This window comes from Gigantopelta aegis, chromosome 1 (assembly GCF_016097555.1).
Source record: "Gigantopelta aegis isolate Gae_Host chromosome 1, Gae_host_genome, whole genome shotgun sequence".
Taxonomy (NCBI): Eukaryota; Metazoa; Mollusca; class Gastropoda; order Neomphalida; family Peltospiridae; genus Gigantopelta; species Gigantopelta aegis.
This window is the reverse complement of record NC_054699.1, coordinates 21,131,259-21,151,284: the sequence shown is the minus strand read 5'-3', so window position 1 is coordinate 21,151,284 and position 20,026 is coordinate 21,131,259. Positions and strand designations below refer to the sequence as shown.

General features: G+C 37.4%; 2 protein-coding genes across 2 annotated transcripts in view; both read left to right on the top strand.

Moving 5' to 3' along the window:
- The window catches only part of LOC121370845 (peroxidasin homolog), an 18,226-nt gene extending 10,365 nt beyond the window's left edge, over nucleotides 1-7,861 (top strand). The window contains exons 5-8 of the mRNA XM_041496386.1: nucleotides 1,770-1,883; nucleotides 4,199-4,363; nucleotides 6,181-6,453; nucleotides 7,629-7,861. Of these exons, the coding sequence (XP_041352320.1) occupies nucleotides 1,770-1,883; nucleotides 4,199-4,363; nucleotides 6,181-6,453; nucleotides 7,629-7,861 (785 nt within the window). The remainder of the gene's footprint in view (nucleotides 1-1,769; nucleotides 1,884-4,198; nucleotides 4,364-6,180; nucleotides 6,454-7,628) is intronic.
- Nucleotides 7,862-12,650: 4,789 nt separating this feature from the next.
- Nucleotides 12,651-17,891, top strand: LOC121370769 (roundabout homolog 1-like). Its single transcript, XM_041496262.1, has 5 exons — nucleotides 12,651-12,659; nucleotides 13,508-13,601; nucleotides 14,543-14,818; nucleotides 16,126-16,368; nucleotides 17,376-17,891. The coding sequence occupies exons 1-5, from the start codon at nucleotides 12,651-12,653 to the stop codon at nucleotides 17,813-17,815; spliced, it is 1,062 nt and encodes a 353-aa protein (XP_041352196.1). The 3' UTR covers nucleotides 17,816-17,891.
- The last annotated feature ends 2,135 nt before the right edge of the window (nucleotides 17,892-20,026 follow it).

Here is a 20,026-nt window from a genome sequence, read left to right as displayed (position 1 = left end):
AGAAACTTCCGCTAACTTTGCTTGAACATAACTTGATGAAAACAAACCGGGGGAATAATTGTTATATATGTGTTTAAAGAGTGTTCCATGATGCATCGTTTGGTGCAAAATTCATGGTCATAGGTTAACAGAAACTGGGAGAAATTTTGACCAAGTGTGGTAGGGGTTAAAAAAAAAAAAAAACCACTTAATAACGGGTATGACCACCTCTTGAACTGACCACTGCAGTGCATCGCAGGTGCATAGAATTGACTAAAGTGTTGATTTCTGCCTGTGGAATATTGTTCCATTCCTGAATGAGCGCTTGACGAAGTTCGTTGACGTTAGCGGGTGGGTTGGGACGACGCCTCAATCGTCTGTCCAGACTATCTCAGACATGCTCGATGGGGTTGAGATCAGGACTTTTAGCGGGCCAGTCATCAATGAAATCAATGTTATTTGTCCTAAGAAAATTTACAGTGTCTCTAGCTGTATGATAGGTGGCATTATCATGCTGAAAAATCGAGATGTTGGCGTTGTTATGGAACAGAGGAATGACGTGATGAGCTAGAATGTCATCGCGATAACGTTGAGCATTTAAATTGACATCAATGATGACTAGTGGTGAACGATAACCATGGGCAATGGCTGCCCAGACCATGACACAACCCCCACCCCCGAAATGATCTCGTTCATGAACACAACAGTCAGCATAGCGTTCATTTCTCCTATGGTAGACGCGCACCCTTCCATCACCACGTTGTAAAGAAAATCTGGATTCATCCGAAAAAAGAACGGTATTCTAGCGTCGCCGTATCCAACGAGTGTGTACACGTGCTCAATTAAGGCGATTTAGATAATGACGTTGCGTTAAAACGCATCCGACGTAAGGACGTCGTGCATGTAAACCGTTCTCCCGCAGACGATTACGAACAGTTTGCCCACTGATTCGGTTATTATGAAGCCCAGGTGTGTTAGCAGCAGTAGCAGTGGCAGTTTGGAATCGATTGCGCAAATGCGTGTTCATGATATAGCGGTCTTGACCACGCGTTGTAACACGCGGACGTCCACGACGTGGCAAGTCGTTGGTGCTTCCTGTCGTTCGAAATCTTACGCGAAGATTTCGTATCGCTCAACTAGAACTCCCAACATGCCTTGTAACGTCTTCTGTCGACATGCCAGTATCAAGCATGCCAATCGCCCGTTCGCATAAATTATTGGGTATTCTTGGCATACTAAAAATGCTACAATGTAAAAAACGTTAATTTTTTTACAAATTTTGAAGCGTTTTCGTTCGCTTGACAACAATGTCAGTAAGACAAGTAAAACAAATTGACTGAATACTACACGGGACATGTCGAACCATGGATGCACATGCACATTGAATTTCACGTTGTCGACGATTAACAGTGCAAAAATAATCGATAAAATTCATGAATCCTGATAATACAGCTCAAGGCTAATACTACCTATATAATTTCATTACACAATGATTTCTTTAACACAACAAATACTATATGTACAAATCGGAAGTTTCTTTTTTTGTTCAGTATATACATGTATATATATTTATATATATATATTCATGAATCAATTGAATTATATGTATTTTGTGAATAGTTATAAATTTCTTAATTTTATTCTGAAAATGACAAATATATTTAACAAGCAAAAAATCCAAAACTTTGATTATGTGATGATTTCCAGAACAATTTTTACTTGTAGTTTTTCCTACATCAGCATACAAATGAGTACAGTTGCTAACTAAAAGTATTTTTGTTTTATGTCAGATGAGCATGTCTTTGTAAGTTCAGAAACAACAGTGAAAGCCGGTTCATCCTTAGCTCTTGAATGTCACGCCTCTAGTACCGCCAAAACTGTCACATGGATAACTCCCACTTCAGGTATGAATATACATTATTATTACACTAATTAGCGTAAGTTCAAGTTTGTTTTTGTTTAACGACACTACTAGAGCACGTTGATTTATTGATTATCGGCTATTGGATGTCAAACATTTGGTAATTTTGACATATAATCTTAGAGAGGAACCCACTACATTTTCCCATTAATAGCAAGAGATTTTATATGCACCATCCCAAAGACAGGCTAGCACATACCACGACATTTGATATACCAGTTGTGGTGCACTGGCTGGAACGAGAAATAGCCCAGTATCTGGCTCAGAGCCCATGCTATAAAACTTTAGAAGAAAGGAAGTTTTATTGGTTCCCTACAGTTCAAGTTTGACTTTCAAGGTGATTACCCATTCTTCACAGAGTAATGGCCCTTGATATTAAAATTTGTGGGGCCTTGGTTGGGGACATGCATTTGTTTAGCAGTACTCTCAAAATGCTTGTTTAATGATGCACTCAACAAATTTTAATTACGGGTATATATCATTATATGGCATATAGGACACATGGTTAAAGCTCACACAGAAAGAAATGTTTTATTTAATGATGCACTCAACACATTTTATTTACGGTTATATGGCATCAGACATATGGTTAAGGACCACACAGATTTTGAGAGAAAACCCGCTGTCGCCACTACATGGGCTACTCTTCCGATTAGCAGCAAAGGATCTTTTATTTGTGCTTCCCACATGCAGGATAGCACAAACCATGGCCTTTGTTGAACCAGTTATGGATCACTGGTCGGTGCAAGTGGTTTACACCTACCCATTGAGCCTTGCGGAGCACTCACTCAGGGTTTGGAGTCGATATCTGGATTAAAAATCCCATGCCTCGACTGGGATCTGAACCCAGTATCTACCAGCCTGTAGACTGATGGCCTAACCACGACGCCACCGAGGCCGGTCAAAGGCTCACACAGATAATGAGAGAAGAAACCTTGTGCCACCATGCAAAGGGCTACTTTTTCTAACTAGCAGCAAGGGATCTTTTATATGCAGCATCCCACAGACAGGACAAATGAGAGTAAAATTTATGATGGACAAGTTAAACAATGAAACTACCAGTCCAATGGGCGATGTCTTTTTCTGACTGACTGTAATTTTTTTTTTTTATTATTATGTTTTTTTTGTTTTTTTTTTTTTTTTTTATCAAATCTGCGACTCTTCATCAGCCATTTCAGATTCCAAACCATTCAAACATGACTAGCTTCCATACACGCAGGTACGCAGCTGCGTACCACCTGAGATTACAAATATTTTTTTATATATGATGTAAATGCGTGTATAATCTATGCCAATAGTGTTTTATTCCAATGCCGAAAAAGTCTGCGTACCACCTGAAAATCACAAGCTAGGCCCCTGCATGTATCGCATTGAGAATAGAAGACTTATGAGTTACAAACTGCGCAAGCGTGACATTTAAAAAACAGAGCCAGTCAAATGTCAATATTTTCTATAGTTCATCAAGATATTTATTATTGTGAAGTTTATTGCTGTGCCGTCCAAGGAATGTCAAAATGTTAAAAAACAGACCGTAGATGTTTACCTTGGTGAACTGTACTTTCTAGAAATGGCTTGTTTATGTTGATGCCGTATGAAAGTATGATGCCGGTGTGTTTTAAATAGATTGTTCTATCAAATACTTGCGAGATGTAACTTGAATTTTGTAAATCTATATGAAAGAAATGTGAAAAACTTTGTTTTTACCAGAATATTTCAAAATTTATTGAGGTTTGGGGCTTTATTTCATATGCCACTTGATGTTGATCACTTAACCAACCAAGTGTCTGTAATAATGTTTTTGTCACATATATATATATATCTTGGAAATAATGTATATTATAATAATGTTATAATATAAGACAATGTATATTATAATATTGTTAATAATATATTGTTCTATAGGCTGGCAGACTAGTAGACATACTGGTTGGATAGAAAATTTTAGTTGGTTCTGGTCCGGTGGACTATAGTCAAATGTTTTTCATTTCTGCACTGCTGAAATGTTTTTTAATGACTCTATTTGCAGGTAACTTTAGTAGCAAGGCATCTTTCATATGCACTTTCTCACAGACAGGACAGCACATATCATGGTTTTTGATGTACAAGCCATGGGGCACTGGTTGGGATGGGTTCGAACACTTTGACCCAAGCACCTCAGGCTTTACCTACTTTACCGACTGAGCCAAATCCCAACCTTTGTTTTTACCAAATGTACCACCTAAACCAAACATCATCGTATTCTCATATACAACTTGTGTAAATGCCAGATATGCCCTTTTTTACTGACCCTATTTGCAGGTAACTTTACAGTGACAGATATCGTAGGTCAGGGTAAAATCAGCGTGGACGTGAACCACACCCTCCATGTTGCACGGACTGACAGACGGCACCATGGACTGTACACCTGTGTTGTGACGGACGAAGTCAGCTCTCTGATGTTAGGTGTTCAGGTCAATGTAGAGAGTAAGTACAGGAAGGAAATGTTTTATTTAACGACACACTCAACACATTTTATTTACTGTTATATGGCGTCGGACATATGGTTAAGGACCACACAGATATTGCGGGAGGAAACCTGCTGTCGCCACTTCATGGGCTAGTCTTTTCGATTAGCAGCAAGGGATCTTTTATATGCACCATCCCATAGACAGGATAGCACATAGCACAGCCTTTGATGTAGCAGTCGTGTTGCACTGGCTGGAGCGAGAAATAGACCAATGGGCCCACTGACGTGGATCGATCCCAAACCAACTGCGCATCAAGCGAGCGCTTTACCACTGGGCTACGTCTCGCCCCAGAGTAAGTACAGAGTCAAATATTAGTATGGTATTGTGTAAGGAGAACATAGGAGTGTGATTAAATTTTCATAAAGTGTTGGACGTTAATAAATAAAGCATGTTGAAATTTTATTTTAATATCATCTCCCATGTAGCTTGAATTATTAGTATTAATTATTATTTATGTTTATGCCCCCATTCTATTTCACATCATCGTTATCATCATCACCACCACCACCTTAGTCTCATCATCTTCATCACCATCATCACAACCAGCACCACCATCATAATCGTCGTCATCATCATCATCATCATCATCATCATCAAATCATAATTTAGACCACCACCACTATCACCATCATCATGACAACAATGACTGCTATCATCAACATCATCATCACTACCACCACTAATATTATCATCACCACCACCACCACCATCATCAGGATCATCATACCACCACCACCACCACCATCATCACAATTACCATTGCCACAACCACCACCATCATTATCATTATAATCATCACTACGACGACGACCATCACCATCATCATCACCACCATCACAACATTATCAAAATCACTACCACCACCACCACCACCATCATCATCACTATCACCACCACCATCATCACTACCACCATCATCATCACTACTACCACCACCATCATCAGTACCACCATCATCATCACTACCACCACCACCATCATCATCACTACCATCATCATCATAACCACCACCACCACCATCATCATCACTATCACCACCTTCATCATCATCATCATCACTAACATCATCATCACTACCAGCACCATCATTGCCAATACCACCACCACTATCATCACCACCACCACCATCATCATCAACAGTATCATCATTATCACTTCACCATCATCCTCACAATGACAGCTATCATCATCATCAACACCACAATCAACACCATCACCATCACCGCAACCACCACCACCACCACCATTATCATCATCATCATCACCACCACCACTTATCATCACCACCACCACCACAACCATCATCAACACTACTGCCTACATCCTCACAATGACAGCTATCATCATCATCACCATCACCACCATCATCATCATCACCACCTCCATTGCCATCACCAGAATCATCATCACCACCACCACAATCAACACCATCATCATCACCCACTTCACCATTGCCATCACCACCATCATCATCACCACCATTGACATTGCCACCATCATCATCATCACCACCACCATTGCCAAAACCACTATCATCATCATCATCACCACCACCATTGTCAACACCACCATCATCATCATTACCACCACCATTGCCATCATCACCATCATCATCATTACCACCACCATTGCCATCACCACCATCATCACCATCACCACCACCATTGCCATTACCACCATCATCACTATCACCATCACCACAATCAACACCATCATCATCATCACTATCATCATATATACTTTGATGCAATCTTTCACCTCACTTTATTTCAGGTCCTCCTGTGATCACCGTTCCGCCCGTGGGTCGTCAGGTTTTGGCGGGAGAACACGTCACATTCACCTGTGGAGCAGACGGATACCCTCCCCCCACCATAGAGTGGTTCAAAGATCTTCCAAATGGGTCGCTCACAAACCTGAAGAGGTACACCACGGCAGAGGGCACTATTGTAATCCCAAGTGCCAGCCAGGCAGATGTGGGGATATACAGGTGTATTGCCAACAACACACAGGGCTCCACTGTTGCCATAGCGACCCTGAATGTAATAAGTAAGTACATGTATTAAAATAACTGTTTTGATGTTAAAGATGTATTGCCAACAACACACAAGGCTCCACTGTTGCCATAGCGACCCTGAATGTAATAAGTAAGTACATGTATTAAAATAACTGTTTTGATGTTAAAGATGTATTGCAACAACACATAAGGCTCAACTGTTGCTATAGCGACCCTCAGTGTAATAAGTAAGTATTAAAACAACTATTTTGATGTTAAGAATGTATTGCCAACAACACACAAGGCTCCACTGTTGCCATAGCGACCCTGAATGTAATAAGTAAGTATTAAAACAACTGTTTTGATGTTAAGAATGTATTGCCAACAACACACAAGGCTCCACTGTTGCCACAGTGACCCTGAATGTAATAAGTAAGTATTAAAATAACTGTTTTGATGTTAAAGATGTATTGCCAACAACACAAAAGGCTCAACTGTTGCCACAGCGACCCTGAATGTAATAAGTAAGTATTAAAACAACTATTTTGATGTTAAGAATGTATTGCCAACAACACACAAGGCTTCACTGTTGCCATAGCGACCCTGAATGTAATAAGTAAGTATTAAAACAACTGTTTTGATGTTAACGGTGTATTGCCAACAACACACAGGGCTCAACTGTTACCATAGCAACCCTCAATGTAATAAGTAAGTATTAAAACAACTATTTTGATGTTAAAGATGTTTTTACCATCAACACAGGCTCCACTGTTGCCATAGCTACCCTAAATTTAATAAGTAAGTATTAAAACATATTTTGATATTACTAGTATAGGTTTATGGATAGTTAGTGTCTTTTGCACCAGAGGTGCAACAGAATTTTTGTTCTTCCAAAACAAAATCCCAATTCTTAGAATTATTATGTTTGAACTTCTAATCTTACAGAACAAACCTAACAATTGAACTCAAATAGGATAACACTACATGATGTTTTTCAACACCAGTATGTTGACCGAATATAATGTCAGAAACTCAAAATTCACTGATGCACCTTTTTCTGCATTTGACAGTCCTTCAGATGCTCTGATTCAGGATGACTTTCTGAGAGTTGCTTCTTCTAGCGAGGTCTGGAAATACTGTGCTCTGTATTCATATAAAATTTGAAGGAGTGGTTGTGAAGGACACAACTACATATATGCTAAGAGAACTTTTATTTCTTCTCTTTCAGTTAAACCATTCTTCCATACAAGCATTCAAGACAAGCTGGTACAAATCGGTGATGAAGTCACACTACAGTGCAAGGCTGAAGGAAGTCCAGTACCTGTTCAGAGATGGGAGAGATATGGGAAAACTATGATTATAGGTGGGTACCACAGTTCAGAGATGGGAGAGATATGGGAAAACTATGATTATAGGTGGGTACCACAGTTCAGAGATGGGAGAGATATGGGAAAACTATGATTATAGGTGGGTACCACAGTTCAGAGATGGGAGAGATATGGGAAAACTATGATTATAGATTGGTACCATAGTTCAGAGATGGGAGAGATACGGGAAAACTATGATTATAGGTGGGTACCACAGTTCAGAGATGGGAGAGATACGGGAAAACTATGATTATAGGTGGGTACCACAGTTCAGAGATGGGAGAGATATGGGAAAACTATGATTATAGGTGGGTACCACAGTTCAGAGATGGAGAGATATGGTAAAACTATGATTATAGGTGGGTACCACAGTTCAGAGATGGGGAATGATACGGAAAAACTATACTAAGTCAAAACAGTTTAGCAATTTGGTAAATGTACCACAGTTCAGAGATGGGAGTGATATTATAAAAAATTTATTATAGGTGGGTACGACAGTTCAGAGATGGGAATGATACGGAAAAACTATACTAAGTCAAAATAGTAAATGTACCTAAATAAACGATGGGAGAGATATGGGAAAACTATGATTATAGGTGGGTACCACAGTTCAGAGATGGGAGAGATATGGGAAAACTATGATTATAGATTGGTACCACAGTTCAGAGATGGGAGAGATACGGGAAAACTATGATTATAGGTGGGTACCACAGTTCAGAGATGGGAGAGATACGGGAAAACTATGATTATAGGTGGGTACCACAGTTCAGAGATGGGAGAGATATGGGAAAACTATGATTATAGGTGGGTACCACAGTTCAGAGATGGAGAGATATGGGAAAACTATGATTATAGGTGGGTACCACAGTTCAGAGATGGGGAATGATACGGAAAAACTATACTAAGTCAAAATAGTAAATGTACCTAAATAAACGAAAACTTGTGACTTTCAAAGTGTTCTGTCTATATTTATTTTAAAATTATTTATTTATGAAAAAAATATTTCTTGCAGAAGACAACATTCAACTGTTCCCAAACTTCACGATTGTTATCTCAAACATTCAGGAGAGTCAGCTGGGTGAATATACATGTACCGCTAAAAATGTAGGAGGACGTAACTCTACTACACTGATACTGAGAAAGGGAGGTAATAACAGTGTGCAGTATTATTAATGTAGTCATTATTTGTTATATTTCACCGGCCTTGGTGGCATCGTGGTTAAGCCATCGGACTACAGGCTGGTAGGTACTGGGTTCACAGCCCGGTACTGGCTCCCACCCAGAGCGAGTTCTTAAGGGCTCAACTGGGTAGGTGTAAGGCTACTACATCCTCTTCACTCTCACTAACCACTAACCAACTAACAACTAACCCACGGTCCTGGACAGACAGCCCAGATAGTTGAGGTATGTGCCCAAGACAGCATGCTTGAACCTTAATTGGATATAAGCACGAAAATAAGTTCAAATGAACATTAATGTAGTCATCACTTGTTATATTTAATTTTTATGACAAAATACAAGGACAGAACTCTACCATACTAATAATGAGTAAATGAGGTATCAGTGCGACCTATTTTTAGGACTAAATACAAGGACAGAACTCTACCATACTAATAATGAGTAAATGAGGTATCAGTGTGACCTATTTTTAGGACTTTAAAGATGACAGTTTGTTTGACCAATCACAATGCTATAAACATAAATCTGCCAGCAGTTTGAGGCATTTGAAATATGACGCTCAGTAAACCGGAATTCCCTCAAAACTGAACATTTTACACAGTCCCTTTTAAAATATCAATACAGAATAGAACCTCCCTAAACTGGATACCCTCTAAAACCAGGACATTTTACTTAGTCCCTTAGGCTCACATCAGATCTACTAACGGAGACAAGCTGTAGTAGACAGTAAGATCTGATATCAGTCAAACTGTCAAGCTGACTTTAATAATGATGTGGGGGTGGGATGTAGCCCAGTGATAAAGCACTCGCTCGATGCGCAGTTGGTCTGGGATTGATCCCTGTCAGTGGGCCCATTGGGTTATTTCTCATTCGTGACTGGTATATCAAAGGTTGCGGTATGTGTTATCCTGTCTGTGGAATGGTGCATATAAAATATCCCTTGCTGCTAATCGAAAAGAGTAGCCCATGAAGTGGCAACAGCGAGTTTCCTCTCTCAGTATATGTGTGGTCCTTAACCATATGTCCGATGCCATAAATAACCATAAATAAAAATGTGTTGAGTGTGTCGTTAAATAAAACATTTCCTGTCTTAATAACAATCTTTTGGATGTAGTCCAGTGACAGGATGCTTGATTGCCTCTGAGGCATGGCATGTTGCAGGATCGATCTCCTTTGATGGACTCTGTTTTTTTCCTCTGTTCCAATCATTGCCAATATATTGGTAAATCAACGGGCATAGTATGTGCTGATCTGTCTGTAGGAAAGTGCATCTAAAAGATTGCTTTGATTTTTGTTTTTCAGTTGCAACCAGTTTCATCCTTCACTTTCTGATTCCATCTATTTCTATCTGTCTGTGTCTCAGTTTGTCTCTTTCTGTCTGCTTATGAATCTCTCTGTCTCTCTCCCTCTGTCTGTTTTCTCTCTCTCTCTCTCTCTCTCTCTCTCTCTCTCTCTCTCTCTCTGTCTCTCTCTCCCTCTACCTCCCTCTCTCCCTCTGTCTGTCTGTCTCTGTCTCTCTCTTGGTCTCTCTCTCTCTCTCTCTCTCTTTCTTTTCTTCCCTCCTTGCCCCAAGAGTACAAATACAGGGGCGTGCGCAGGAAATTGTGCAGGGAGGGGTCGAGGTGTCTCGCGAAGCCTGTGGCGGGGGGTTTGGGGGGGGGATATGAAAAAAAAATTCACCGTGAGCAGGGGGGTTTCGACCCCCAACCCCCCCCCCCTCCCCTGCGCACGCGCCTGAAATATCAAAATAAAATGTGCTGAAATGTCCTTATATTAATATTTTCTTCATTCTTTATGCAGAAATATGATTTTGAGATGGTAAATGTTCTGTCATTCTCACTTGCAGATATTTACTTCACTGTAGAACCTATGAACCTGACAGTGGTGCTTTCTGATGATGTTCTTCTGAGATGTCGGGCAGCGTCTGAAAACCAGTCGAAACCAGAAATAACCTGGAACAAGATTTCACCCGAAGGAATCTCTTCTGCTCTCAACAATGAAAGGGCACTCATCATAGAATTGGGAGATCTCATAATAAAAGCAAGAATATCCATATATTGTGGTTAAATCAAGGGCTTCTGTAAAATGTAGGGGTTGGATGTAGCTTAGTGGTGAAATTGATCATAGGTTCATTTTCATTTCAACTTATTTTCGTGCTTATATTTAATTAAGGTTCAAGCACACCTCAGCTATCTGGGCTGTCTGTCCAGGACAGTGGGTTAGTTGTTAGTTGGTTAGTGGTTAGTGACAGAGAAGAGGGTGTAGTGGCCTTACACCTACCCATTGATCCCTTAAGAATCAGCTCTGAGAGGGAGCCGGTACCGGGCTGCGAACCCTGTACCTACCAGCCTGTAGTCTGATGGCTTAACCACTGAACCACCAAGGCCAGTTACCACAGGCTCAATATTCTTCAATGGACCCTTTGGGTTATTTCCCATTTTTGTCACTGCTTCACAACTGGTATATCAAAGACCATGGTATGTGCTGCAATGTTCAGTCCTCGAAATTCGCGGCGGCAATCGGCAATGCCGTCGCAAAAGCTATCGCAAAATTTATTTGCGACAGCATTTCATTGCCGTCGTAAATCTGAGAGTGGTGAAAAGTCTGTAGGCATTTTTCTCTGAACTCTGTCCAATTACAGATCCCAAAAAAAAATCATTTATATTCTAGTGTGGCCCAATGTTTCCTCAATTAATATAAATCGGTTTATTCCGATATAGAAGCATACTAAAGTAAAGTTGAGATGTCATGTTTTAGCATATTACCACTGCAGTGGATCATAGATGAATAATTTTGACAGCAGTAATCTTTTCTTTAAAATTGCCGCCGTAGTGCTGTTGCAAATTTTATTTGTGACAGCACTTAACTGCCGTAGCAGACTTGTCCAAATTTCAAGGGCTGAATGTCTATAGTTCATAGGTAGATTGCCTGTTTGATGTGCGATAAATCACAGGATCAATACTCTTTGGGGGTTTAGACAGTGCTCCATAATTGGTATAGGTTGTCATATTTGTAGGAAAATGTATATACATAGAGAATAAAACATGAGTGGCCATTAGATACCATTTATCTTACAACGAGTTGTTTTAAAATTTATCTAATGAGCGAAAGCGATTTGGATATGTTTTTACACAATGAGTTGTAAGATAAATGGTATCTTAACGGACACTCATGTATTATTCTCTATGTATATACATTTTTCTATTTCTTACAGGTCCTCAAAAATCAAGTTTTAAGCAAATTTCGACTAAAATATATTTACAACCCTTTCCATTTGTAGCTAACTTACGCATTACAGACAACTGATTGTCAGGTTAACTATATGTCACAGTGTAATCGATTTTGATAGTGCTGTTTTTTCATTGGATGTATGGCATTGGCGACCAGGGCCCCTTTCCACGAAACGACCTTAGCCCTAAGATCACCGTAAGAGCATAGCTACCTTATACACTTAAGGCGATCTTAGCGCTAAGATCGCTTCGTGGAACGGGGCCTTGGTCATCACTTAGGAACGTGTCTTTCAAGAAATTGTTAACACACATACATGTATAAACAAGTATGTGTTATGAAAAATAACTAATGACGTTCTCACCAACAGAAGTGTAAGAAAAATTCATTATAACTGGTAGAGGAAATGTATTTGACCACAGCAACAGCAGCAGATTTCTTGTTAAGCCCACAACACAACAAAGCTGGGTACAGGTATGTGCCTGGTGAGTTTGGTGTTGTCAAGATATAATCTAATTAAAATTAGCTCCACTGGTTAATTGCTATTACCTGTGGATCTAACAGCACCCCATTGGAGCTCATGTCCAGTTGACCTTTCATTCGACCAATCAAAACCTTACTTGCAAAATCATGCCAGTGATTTGAAAAGAATTTCAAAACATTCAGGATTATGCCGAGGTTATATGAAATGATTCGGATGAATTACGAAGTATGCCGAAAACTAATTTCAATATAAATTTTTTTATAAAAAAAATTTCAAGACGAGGGGAAAAAACGTGATGGTATAGCCATAAAATCTGTTTATATTAGTATACAATCCAGAGTTTATTACTGCACTTTTCCCCCAGTTTTTTAATGTCGAAATAAACCCACAAGTTTGCCTATTGCATAAATAGTCTCGCCCAATATTTTTAGAATTTATATGCTCCTGAATAACACTATAAAAGGTGAAGTGTAATTGGTCGATATTTAAATTGTCACCTGGACATGGGAGTCCACGCAATGCTGTTCGATCTACTGGTAGACCAGTAGAGCTAATTTTAATCAGATTGGTCAAGATACAATGCTTGTTCCATGTCATCTGCTGCCAGATCTGTAGTTCATATCAGCACAGACACGGTGTGTTTTGTCATATTCAGTTTAGTTTGTTTCTTTACCTGCCTTTACATACCTTTACATTTACATACCTAACCATATTTTTTAGATATCTTGGCTTTCATAGGCCAGTTTAACTTTAGTCTTATTTTGGTAGTAAGAACATTAATTATACATTATTAATGAAAAATTATTCTTTTTTAAATGTTGTGGGTTTTTTTGTTTTGTTTTTTTGTAGAAATCAAAACTCACTGATGAAGGCTGGTATGTTTGCTCAGCAAGAAATGAAGAAGGAAAAATATCAGCACATAAAATTTTCCTCGACGTGCAGTGTATGTAGTATTTTAATAAAAAGTATTAAAGGACCATTATCATAGTTGCAAATGCTATTTTAATATTTATTTGTGATAGCTACTAAAAATTAGTTTTCCTTTGATATCTATCTTCCCCTACAGTTTTGACTGAATTGTTCTGAAACTTGGTTCAATGGTCCTTTGGGGCACCCTCTACAAACTAATAGAGAAATAGTTTTTAAAAAATGTAATTTTAATTAATTGTGTTTCTAATTTAAATTTAAAAATTTGAAAGTATTATCTTCTCCTAGAGTTTTGATAAGATAGTTATGAAACTTGGTATTATGATTCTCTTGGGCAGTTGTCATAAACCAATAGAGAAATATTTAGGATATTTTGAATTTTTTAATTAAGAATTGACCGCAATTAATATTTGGTTCATGCAAATATGAACCAAAAAAACAAAGTGCACACTGTATGACATTTCTGTATTGAAATTTAACACTGAAAATTTAAAATTCAATCTTTTTACCAGTAGGTCTCACACAACAATTAATTAAAGTCAATACATAACAGCATCTTTAAAGAGACATACCCTAGTTTCAGCCTGTGAAAATTAACACTAAGTTGAGTTAATCTACAAACCTGTAACACATTTGGATAAAGTTACAACTGAGTGAAACAGGAGTCTGTGACTTTGAAATGGTGAACTACCCTCTAACAAATAGACTAAAACTCAACTCCATATCTGTTATTTCTCAGACGCACATAATATATAATAAATGCATTTTGTGATATTAAAAACACCAGGATGACCAAAAACACTTCAAATGTACGGAAATGGATAATCTAAACAATAAAATCTAAGTAAAGTATGATTTCAGTTATCAAAAACGGCTCTAATAGTCAAAAATATGCATTAGTGTTTAAAAACTAGAGTATTTACGTTTAACTAATTGATTGGTCTTGAATCATTTCAGTTTCTGTCAACATCATCAATATAACTAGTCCTCAAGAAGTACCTTCTGGAAAATTTGTGTCACTGTTGTGCAATGCCACTGGTGACCCTGACCCCAGTATTGTCTGGAAAACTCCAAATGGAACTGTGATTGGTCCAGATCATTTGGGTTACCGTGCAACCGGTGGTTTTCTTTACATTTCATCTGTATCCGTGGAAACTGATGCCGGTGACTGGAGATGTGAGGCGTGCAACCCCATTGGCTGTGACAATGCTAGCGTTAGTCTTCTTATACAAGGTGATAAATGATTGACTTGTGGTGATAAAATTCATGTTTTCTGTTATATATAATTTATAGTAGTCTCTAGAACTATACTTTACAACAAAATAAATGTATATACATTAATTTAGATTTTTAAAAATTTATTAAAAATGATTAGGCTTGAATGCCATTAGTTCTTATACAAGGTGATAAATGATTGACTTGTGATAAAGTTCATGTTTTCTGTTATATATAATTTATAGTAACCTCAAGAACTATACTGAACAATAAAAGAAACGTATAAATTAATTAAATTTTCTTAATTTATTTTAAACTATACTTTACAACAAAATAAATGTATATACATTAATTTAGATTTTTAAAAATTTATTAAAAATGATTAGGCTTGAATGCCATTAGTTCTTATACAAGGTGATAAATGATTGACTTGTGATAAAGTTCATGTTTTCTGTTATATATAATTTATAGTAACCTCAAGAACTATACTGAACAATAAAAGAAACGTATAAATTAATTAAATTTTCTTAATTTATTTTAAATTATTCTATTTAAATCCCATTATTTTTTATGTCTATTAAAATTATCAATGTCTTGTGAACATATTAGGCCCATTTTGACAGACTCTTTAACAAAATAATTTTATCATAAAAAACTATATTATTAAAATATTCATATTACTTTTGTTGATCAGTATATTAAGTTTAGCAGTAATCAGAATATGGTTGAGTATGATTTTGTTTCGGACTTTATTATTTTTAGTTACTACAAAGAGTATTATGTGTGGATTTAGGGTAATGTTCATCACAATATACATGATGTTATCGGTAAGCAAAACAAAATGGTTGAGTATAATTTTATTTAGGACTACCAGCTTCATTGATGTAGTGGTTAAGCCATCTAACTTAAGACTGGTAGGTAATGGGTTCGCAATGGGTACTAGCTCCCATCCAGAGCAATTTTAACGCCAACATCTTTATCACAAACCACTAACAACTAACCACTAACCCACTGTCCTGAACAGACAGACCAGATAACTGAGGAGTGTGTGTGATCAGGACAGCATGCTTGAACCTTAATTGGATATGAGCATGAAAATAACTATAACTGAATAAATGTTTAGGACTTTGTTATTTTCTTTTCCTACAAATAGCATTATGTGTGGTCTTTGAATAATGTTCAGGGCCCGTTCCACAACACGATCTTAGCCCTAAGATCACCTTAAGTGCATAGCTACCTTATGCACTAAGGTGATCTTAGTGCTAAGATCGCTTCATGGAACGGGGCCCAGTACAATATGTGATGTTCAATGAACTACTTTACAGGTGAACCCAGCATTCGTGCCATTGAGACGAGTAGAAACACATCAACAGTGACCATCAGGTGCATAGCCATTGGTCAGCCTGTACCAAGCATTGGCTACCTGAGGAGGGGGAGTGAAATATCGCCTGGTATGGAGGGTCACCACGTGGTTGGGGGAGTGCTGTACATCAAGGTTTCTACACTCACGGACTGGTACACATGTAGTGCTACTAACAAGTATGGAACAACGGAGCAGCATTTGAGAAGTGAGTTACATGGTGTCAGAAGTGAAAGTGAAAGTTAAAGTCTGTTTTGTTTAATAACACCATTACAGCACATTGATTCAGACCTCACTGTGAACTTGAGGGGTGTAATTAATTGCTCCCCTAGCTTAGATTATGGGGGACAATTTAAAATTCTACAATATTGATACCACAGAACTTGCTGTGAAAAAAATTGAAAGGAGTGATTGATTGGTGCTCTAGCTTAGATTATGGGAGCCATTTAAGATTCTACCATATTGATACCCACTAGATACACACTGATTCACTGAAGTGATTAATTGCTCCCCTAACTTAGGTTAATTTTGTAAATATGAATATGCTGCATCCCCACCCACCCACCCCTCAGATCTAAGGGTTTTTAAGCTCTATCTCCTTTAGGTGGCATCGCTGATTATTACTATTAGTAAAATTGTATTTACTTATAGTAAGGCTAGTGAATTTTTAATCATGGCTAGTAACTTTTTAAAATTACTGATCCCATGGCTAGTGGATGTTTACAACAATTCTAGATGCCCAGTTTTATTCCATGTTAAATTAATGTCATTTGCAAAAGCTCTTGATAAATAAAAATTATTGCACCCAGGACATAAACTTGGTACCAGATGCTTGATAGTTTATGTCCTTTATCATTTTAATAACGGTCAGTTATCTGTATGTTATTAATTTACTATGAAATCCAATAGTTCTGCATAACATGGCTTTGTTTTGTTTTTGTTTTTGTTTCCACCATAAAATATACAATATAGAACATACAGTGAAACCTCTCTAAACCAGACACCCTTGGGACCAAGACAAATGTCTGGTTTTTAGAGGGATCTGGTTTAGAGAGGTTAAGTTCTGTCCTGGTTTTTAAAAAGGGACTGGGTAAAACTTCTGGTTTTGAGGGAATTCCAGTTTACAGAGGGTCCGGTCTTGAGAGGTTTCACTATATAAGAATAAAATAGATGATGCGTTATAACAGAAATATTGTTGTTTTTTATTATATCCAGAACCAAAACAACCCACCAAGCCATTGGCTACAGAAATCAACTCAAGGAACATAACTCTGCAGTGGAATAGCAAAGCAGAAGCAATCTTTCCAAGTGTGTTTGTAGTGGAGCACAGACATTATGATGACACTGCAGAAACAAAATGGATTTTGGACAATGTTGACAGGAAATCAAGAAATGCATCAGTAACAAATCTTAAACCATACACCAAATATGTGTTTCGTGTGAAAGAAAAGAATACATTGGGAGAGGGACCAGAGAGTGAAGTATCAGATGTATATAAGACGCTTGCAACAGGTAGTCAGCAGATTTACAATTACTGTTATATAGTCAAAGCACATAAAGTGATGCTAATAGTAAAGAGATATTTACTTATGTTCAAATATATATTTAAAAAACTCATCGTTTTGATTAATAAAGTATTATTTAAATTACCATAAGGATTATTTGTAAATGTGATAGCGAGTTTAACTGCACATAATGTACTATTTGTGTAATCTTTTGCATCATTTATTCTCTTTCTTTCTTTCTTTCCTTCACATTCTTTTGTATATAATATATTTCCTTCCACTGGTTATCCTTGAATGTATACATGTAGTTTATATTTACAGCTATGTAATATAGGTCGCCAAGTATATTGTATGAATATAGAAGATGGCCTCGTAAGTTGTCAAACTTGTGCCCAATTCTTTTGTTCTTTGTACAATAAAATATGTTTGCAAAAGGTAGGCAGTTCTTTAAAACAATCACCTTTCTTTAAAGGACATATATCTCTGTGTACAGGATACTTGCAGCAGGTAGGTGCTTCTTTAAAAACAATCACCTTTCTTTAAAGGATATATATCTCTGTGTACAGGATACTTGCAGCAGGTAGGTGCTTCTTTAAAAACAATCACCTTTCTATAAAGGACATATATCTCTGTGTATAGGATACTTGCAGCAGGTAGGTGCTTCTTTAAAAACAATCACCTTTCTTTAAAGGACATATATCTCTGTGTACAGGATACTTGCAGCAGGTAGGTGCTTCTTTAAAAACAATCACCTTTCTTTAAAGGACATATATCTAAAGTTAAAGTTTGTTTTGTTTAACAACACCACTAGAGCACATTGATTAATTAATCATTAGCTATCTGATGTGAAACATTTGGTAATAAATATATATCTATGTATATAGGACACTTGCAACAGGTGTGTGAATCTTTAAAAGAACCACCTTTCTATAAAGGATATATACCTCTATATAGGACACTTGCAACAGGTGTGTGAATCTTTAAAAGAACCACCTTTCTATAAAGGATGTATACCTCTATATAGGACACTTGCAACAGGTGTGTGAATCTTTAAAAGAACCACCTTTCTATAAAGGACGTATACCTCTATATAGGACACTTGCAACAGGTGGGTGAATCTTTAAAACAACCACCTTTCTATAAAGGACATATACCTCTATATAGGACACTTGCAACAGGTGGGTGAATCTTTAAAACAACCACCTTTGTATAAAGGACATATATTTTTATATAAGACACTTGCAACAGGTGGGTGAATCTTTAAAACAACCACCTTTCTATAAAGGACATATATTTCTATATAGGACACTTGCAACAGGTGGGTGAATCTTTAAAACAACCACCTTTCTATAAAGGACATATATTTCTATATAGGACACTTGCAACAGGTGGGTGAATCTTTAAAACAACCACCTTTCTATAAAGGACATATACCTCTATATAGGACACTTGCAACAGGTGGGTGAATCTTTAAAACAACCACCTTTCTATAAAGGATATATACCTCTATATAGGACACTTGCAACAGGTGGGTGAATCTTTAAAACAACCACCTTTCTATAAAGGATATATACCTCTATATAGGACACTTGCAACAGGTGGGTGAATCTTTAAAACAACCACCTTTCTATAAAGGATATATACCTCTATATAGGACACTTGCAACAGGTGGGTGAATCTTTAAAACAACCACCTTTCTATAAAGGATATATACCTCTATATAGGACACTTGCAACAGGTGGGTGAATCTTTAAAACAACCACCTTTCTATAAAGGACATATATCTCTATATAGGACACATGCAATAAGTGGGTGAATCTTTAAAACAACCACCTTACTATAAAGGACATATATTTCTATATAGGACACTTGCAACAGGTGGGTGATTCTTTACAACAACCACCTTGCTTAGCTTGCAATAAAGGACATATATTTCTATATAGGACACTGGCAAATGGTGGGTGATTCTTTACAACTACCACCTTGTTATAAAGGACATATATATCTATATAAGATACTTGCAGCAGGTGGGTGAATCTTTAAAACAACCACCTTTCTTTAAAGGACATATATCTCTATAGAGGACACTTACAACAGGTGGGTGATTCTTTGAAACAATCACCTTTCTATAAAGGACATGTACATGTATTTGATCTGAATACAAGATGAATTAACACAGGCCACAAATTTGGATATGTTTTAGGACACAATGCCCAGAAGGTAGGGCAACAATTCAAGGTAAATTTCAGCATGTGTCTTAATATAACACAACAGCACCCATTCAAAATAAATTTTTAAAATGTGAACTGCAGTGTGCAGTTTTGGTTTAAAACATTTAAGTGCCATAAGGACTCTGTGTTT

Coding starts and splice junctions, on each gene's coding strand:
- LOC121370769 (XM_041496262.1), top strand. Junction 13,602..14,542: donor AATTTTCCTCGACGTGCAGT/GTATGTAGTATT, acceptor GAATCATTTCAG/TTTCTGTCAACATCATCAAT. Junction 16,369..17,375: donor AACGGAGCAGCATTTGAGAA/GTGAGTTACATG, acceptor TATTATATCCAG/AACCAAAACAACCCACCAAG.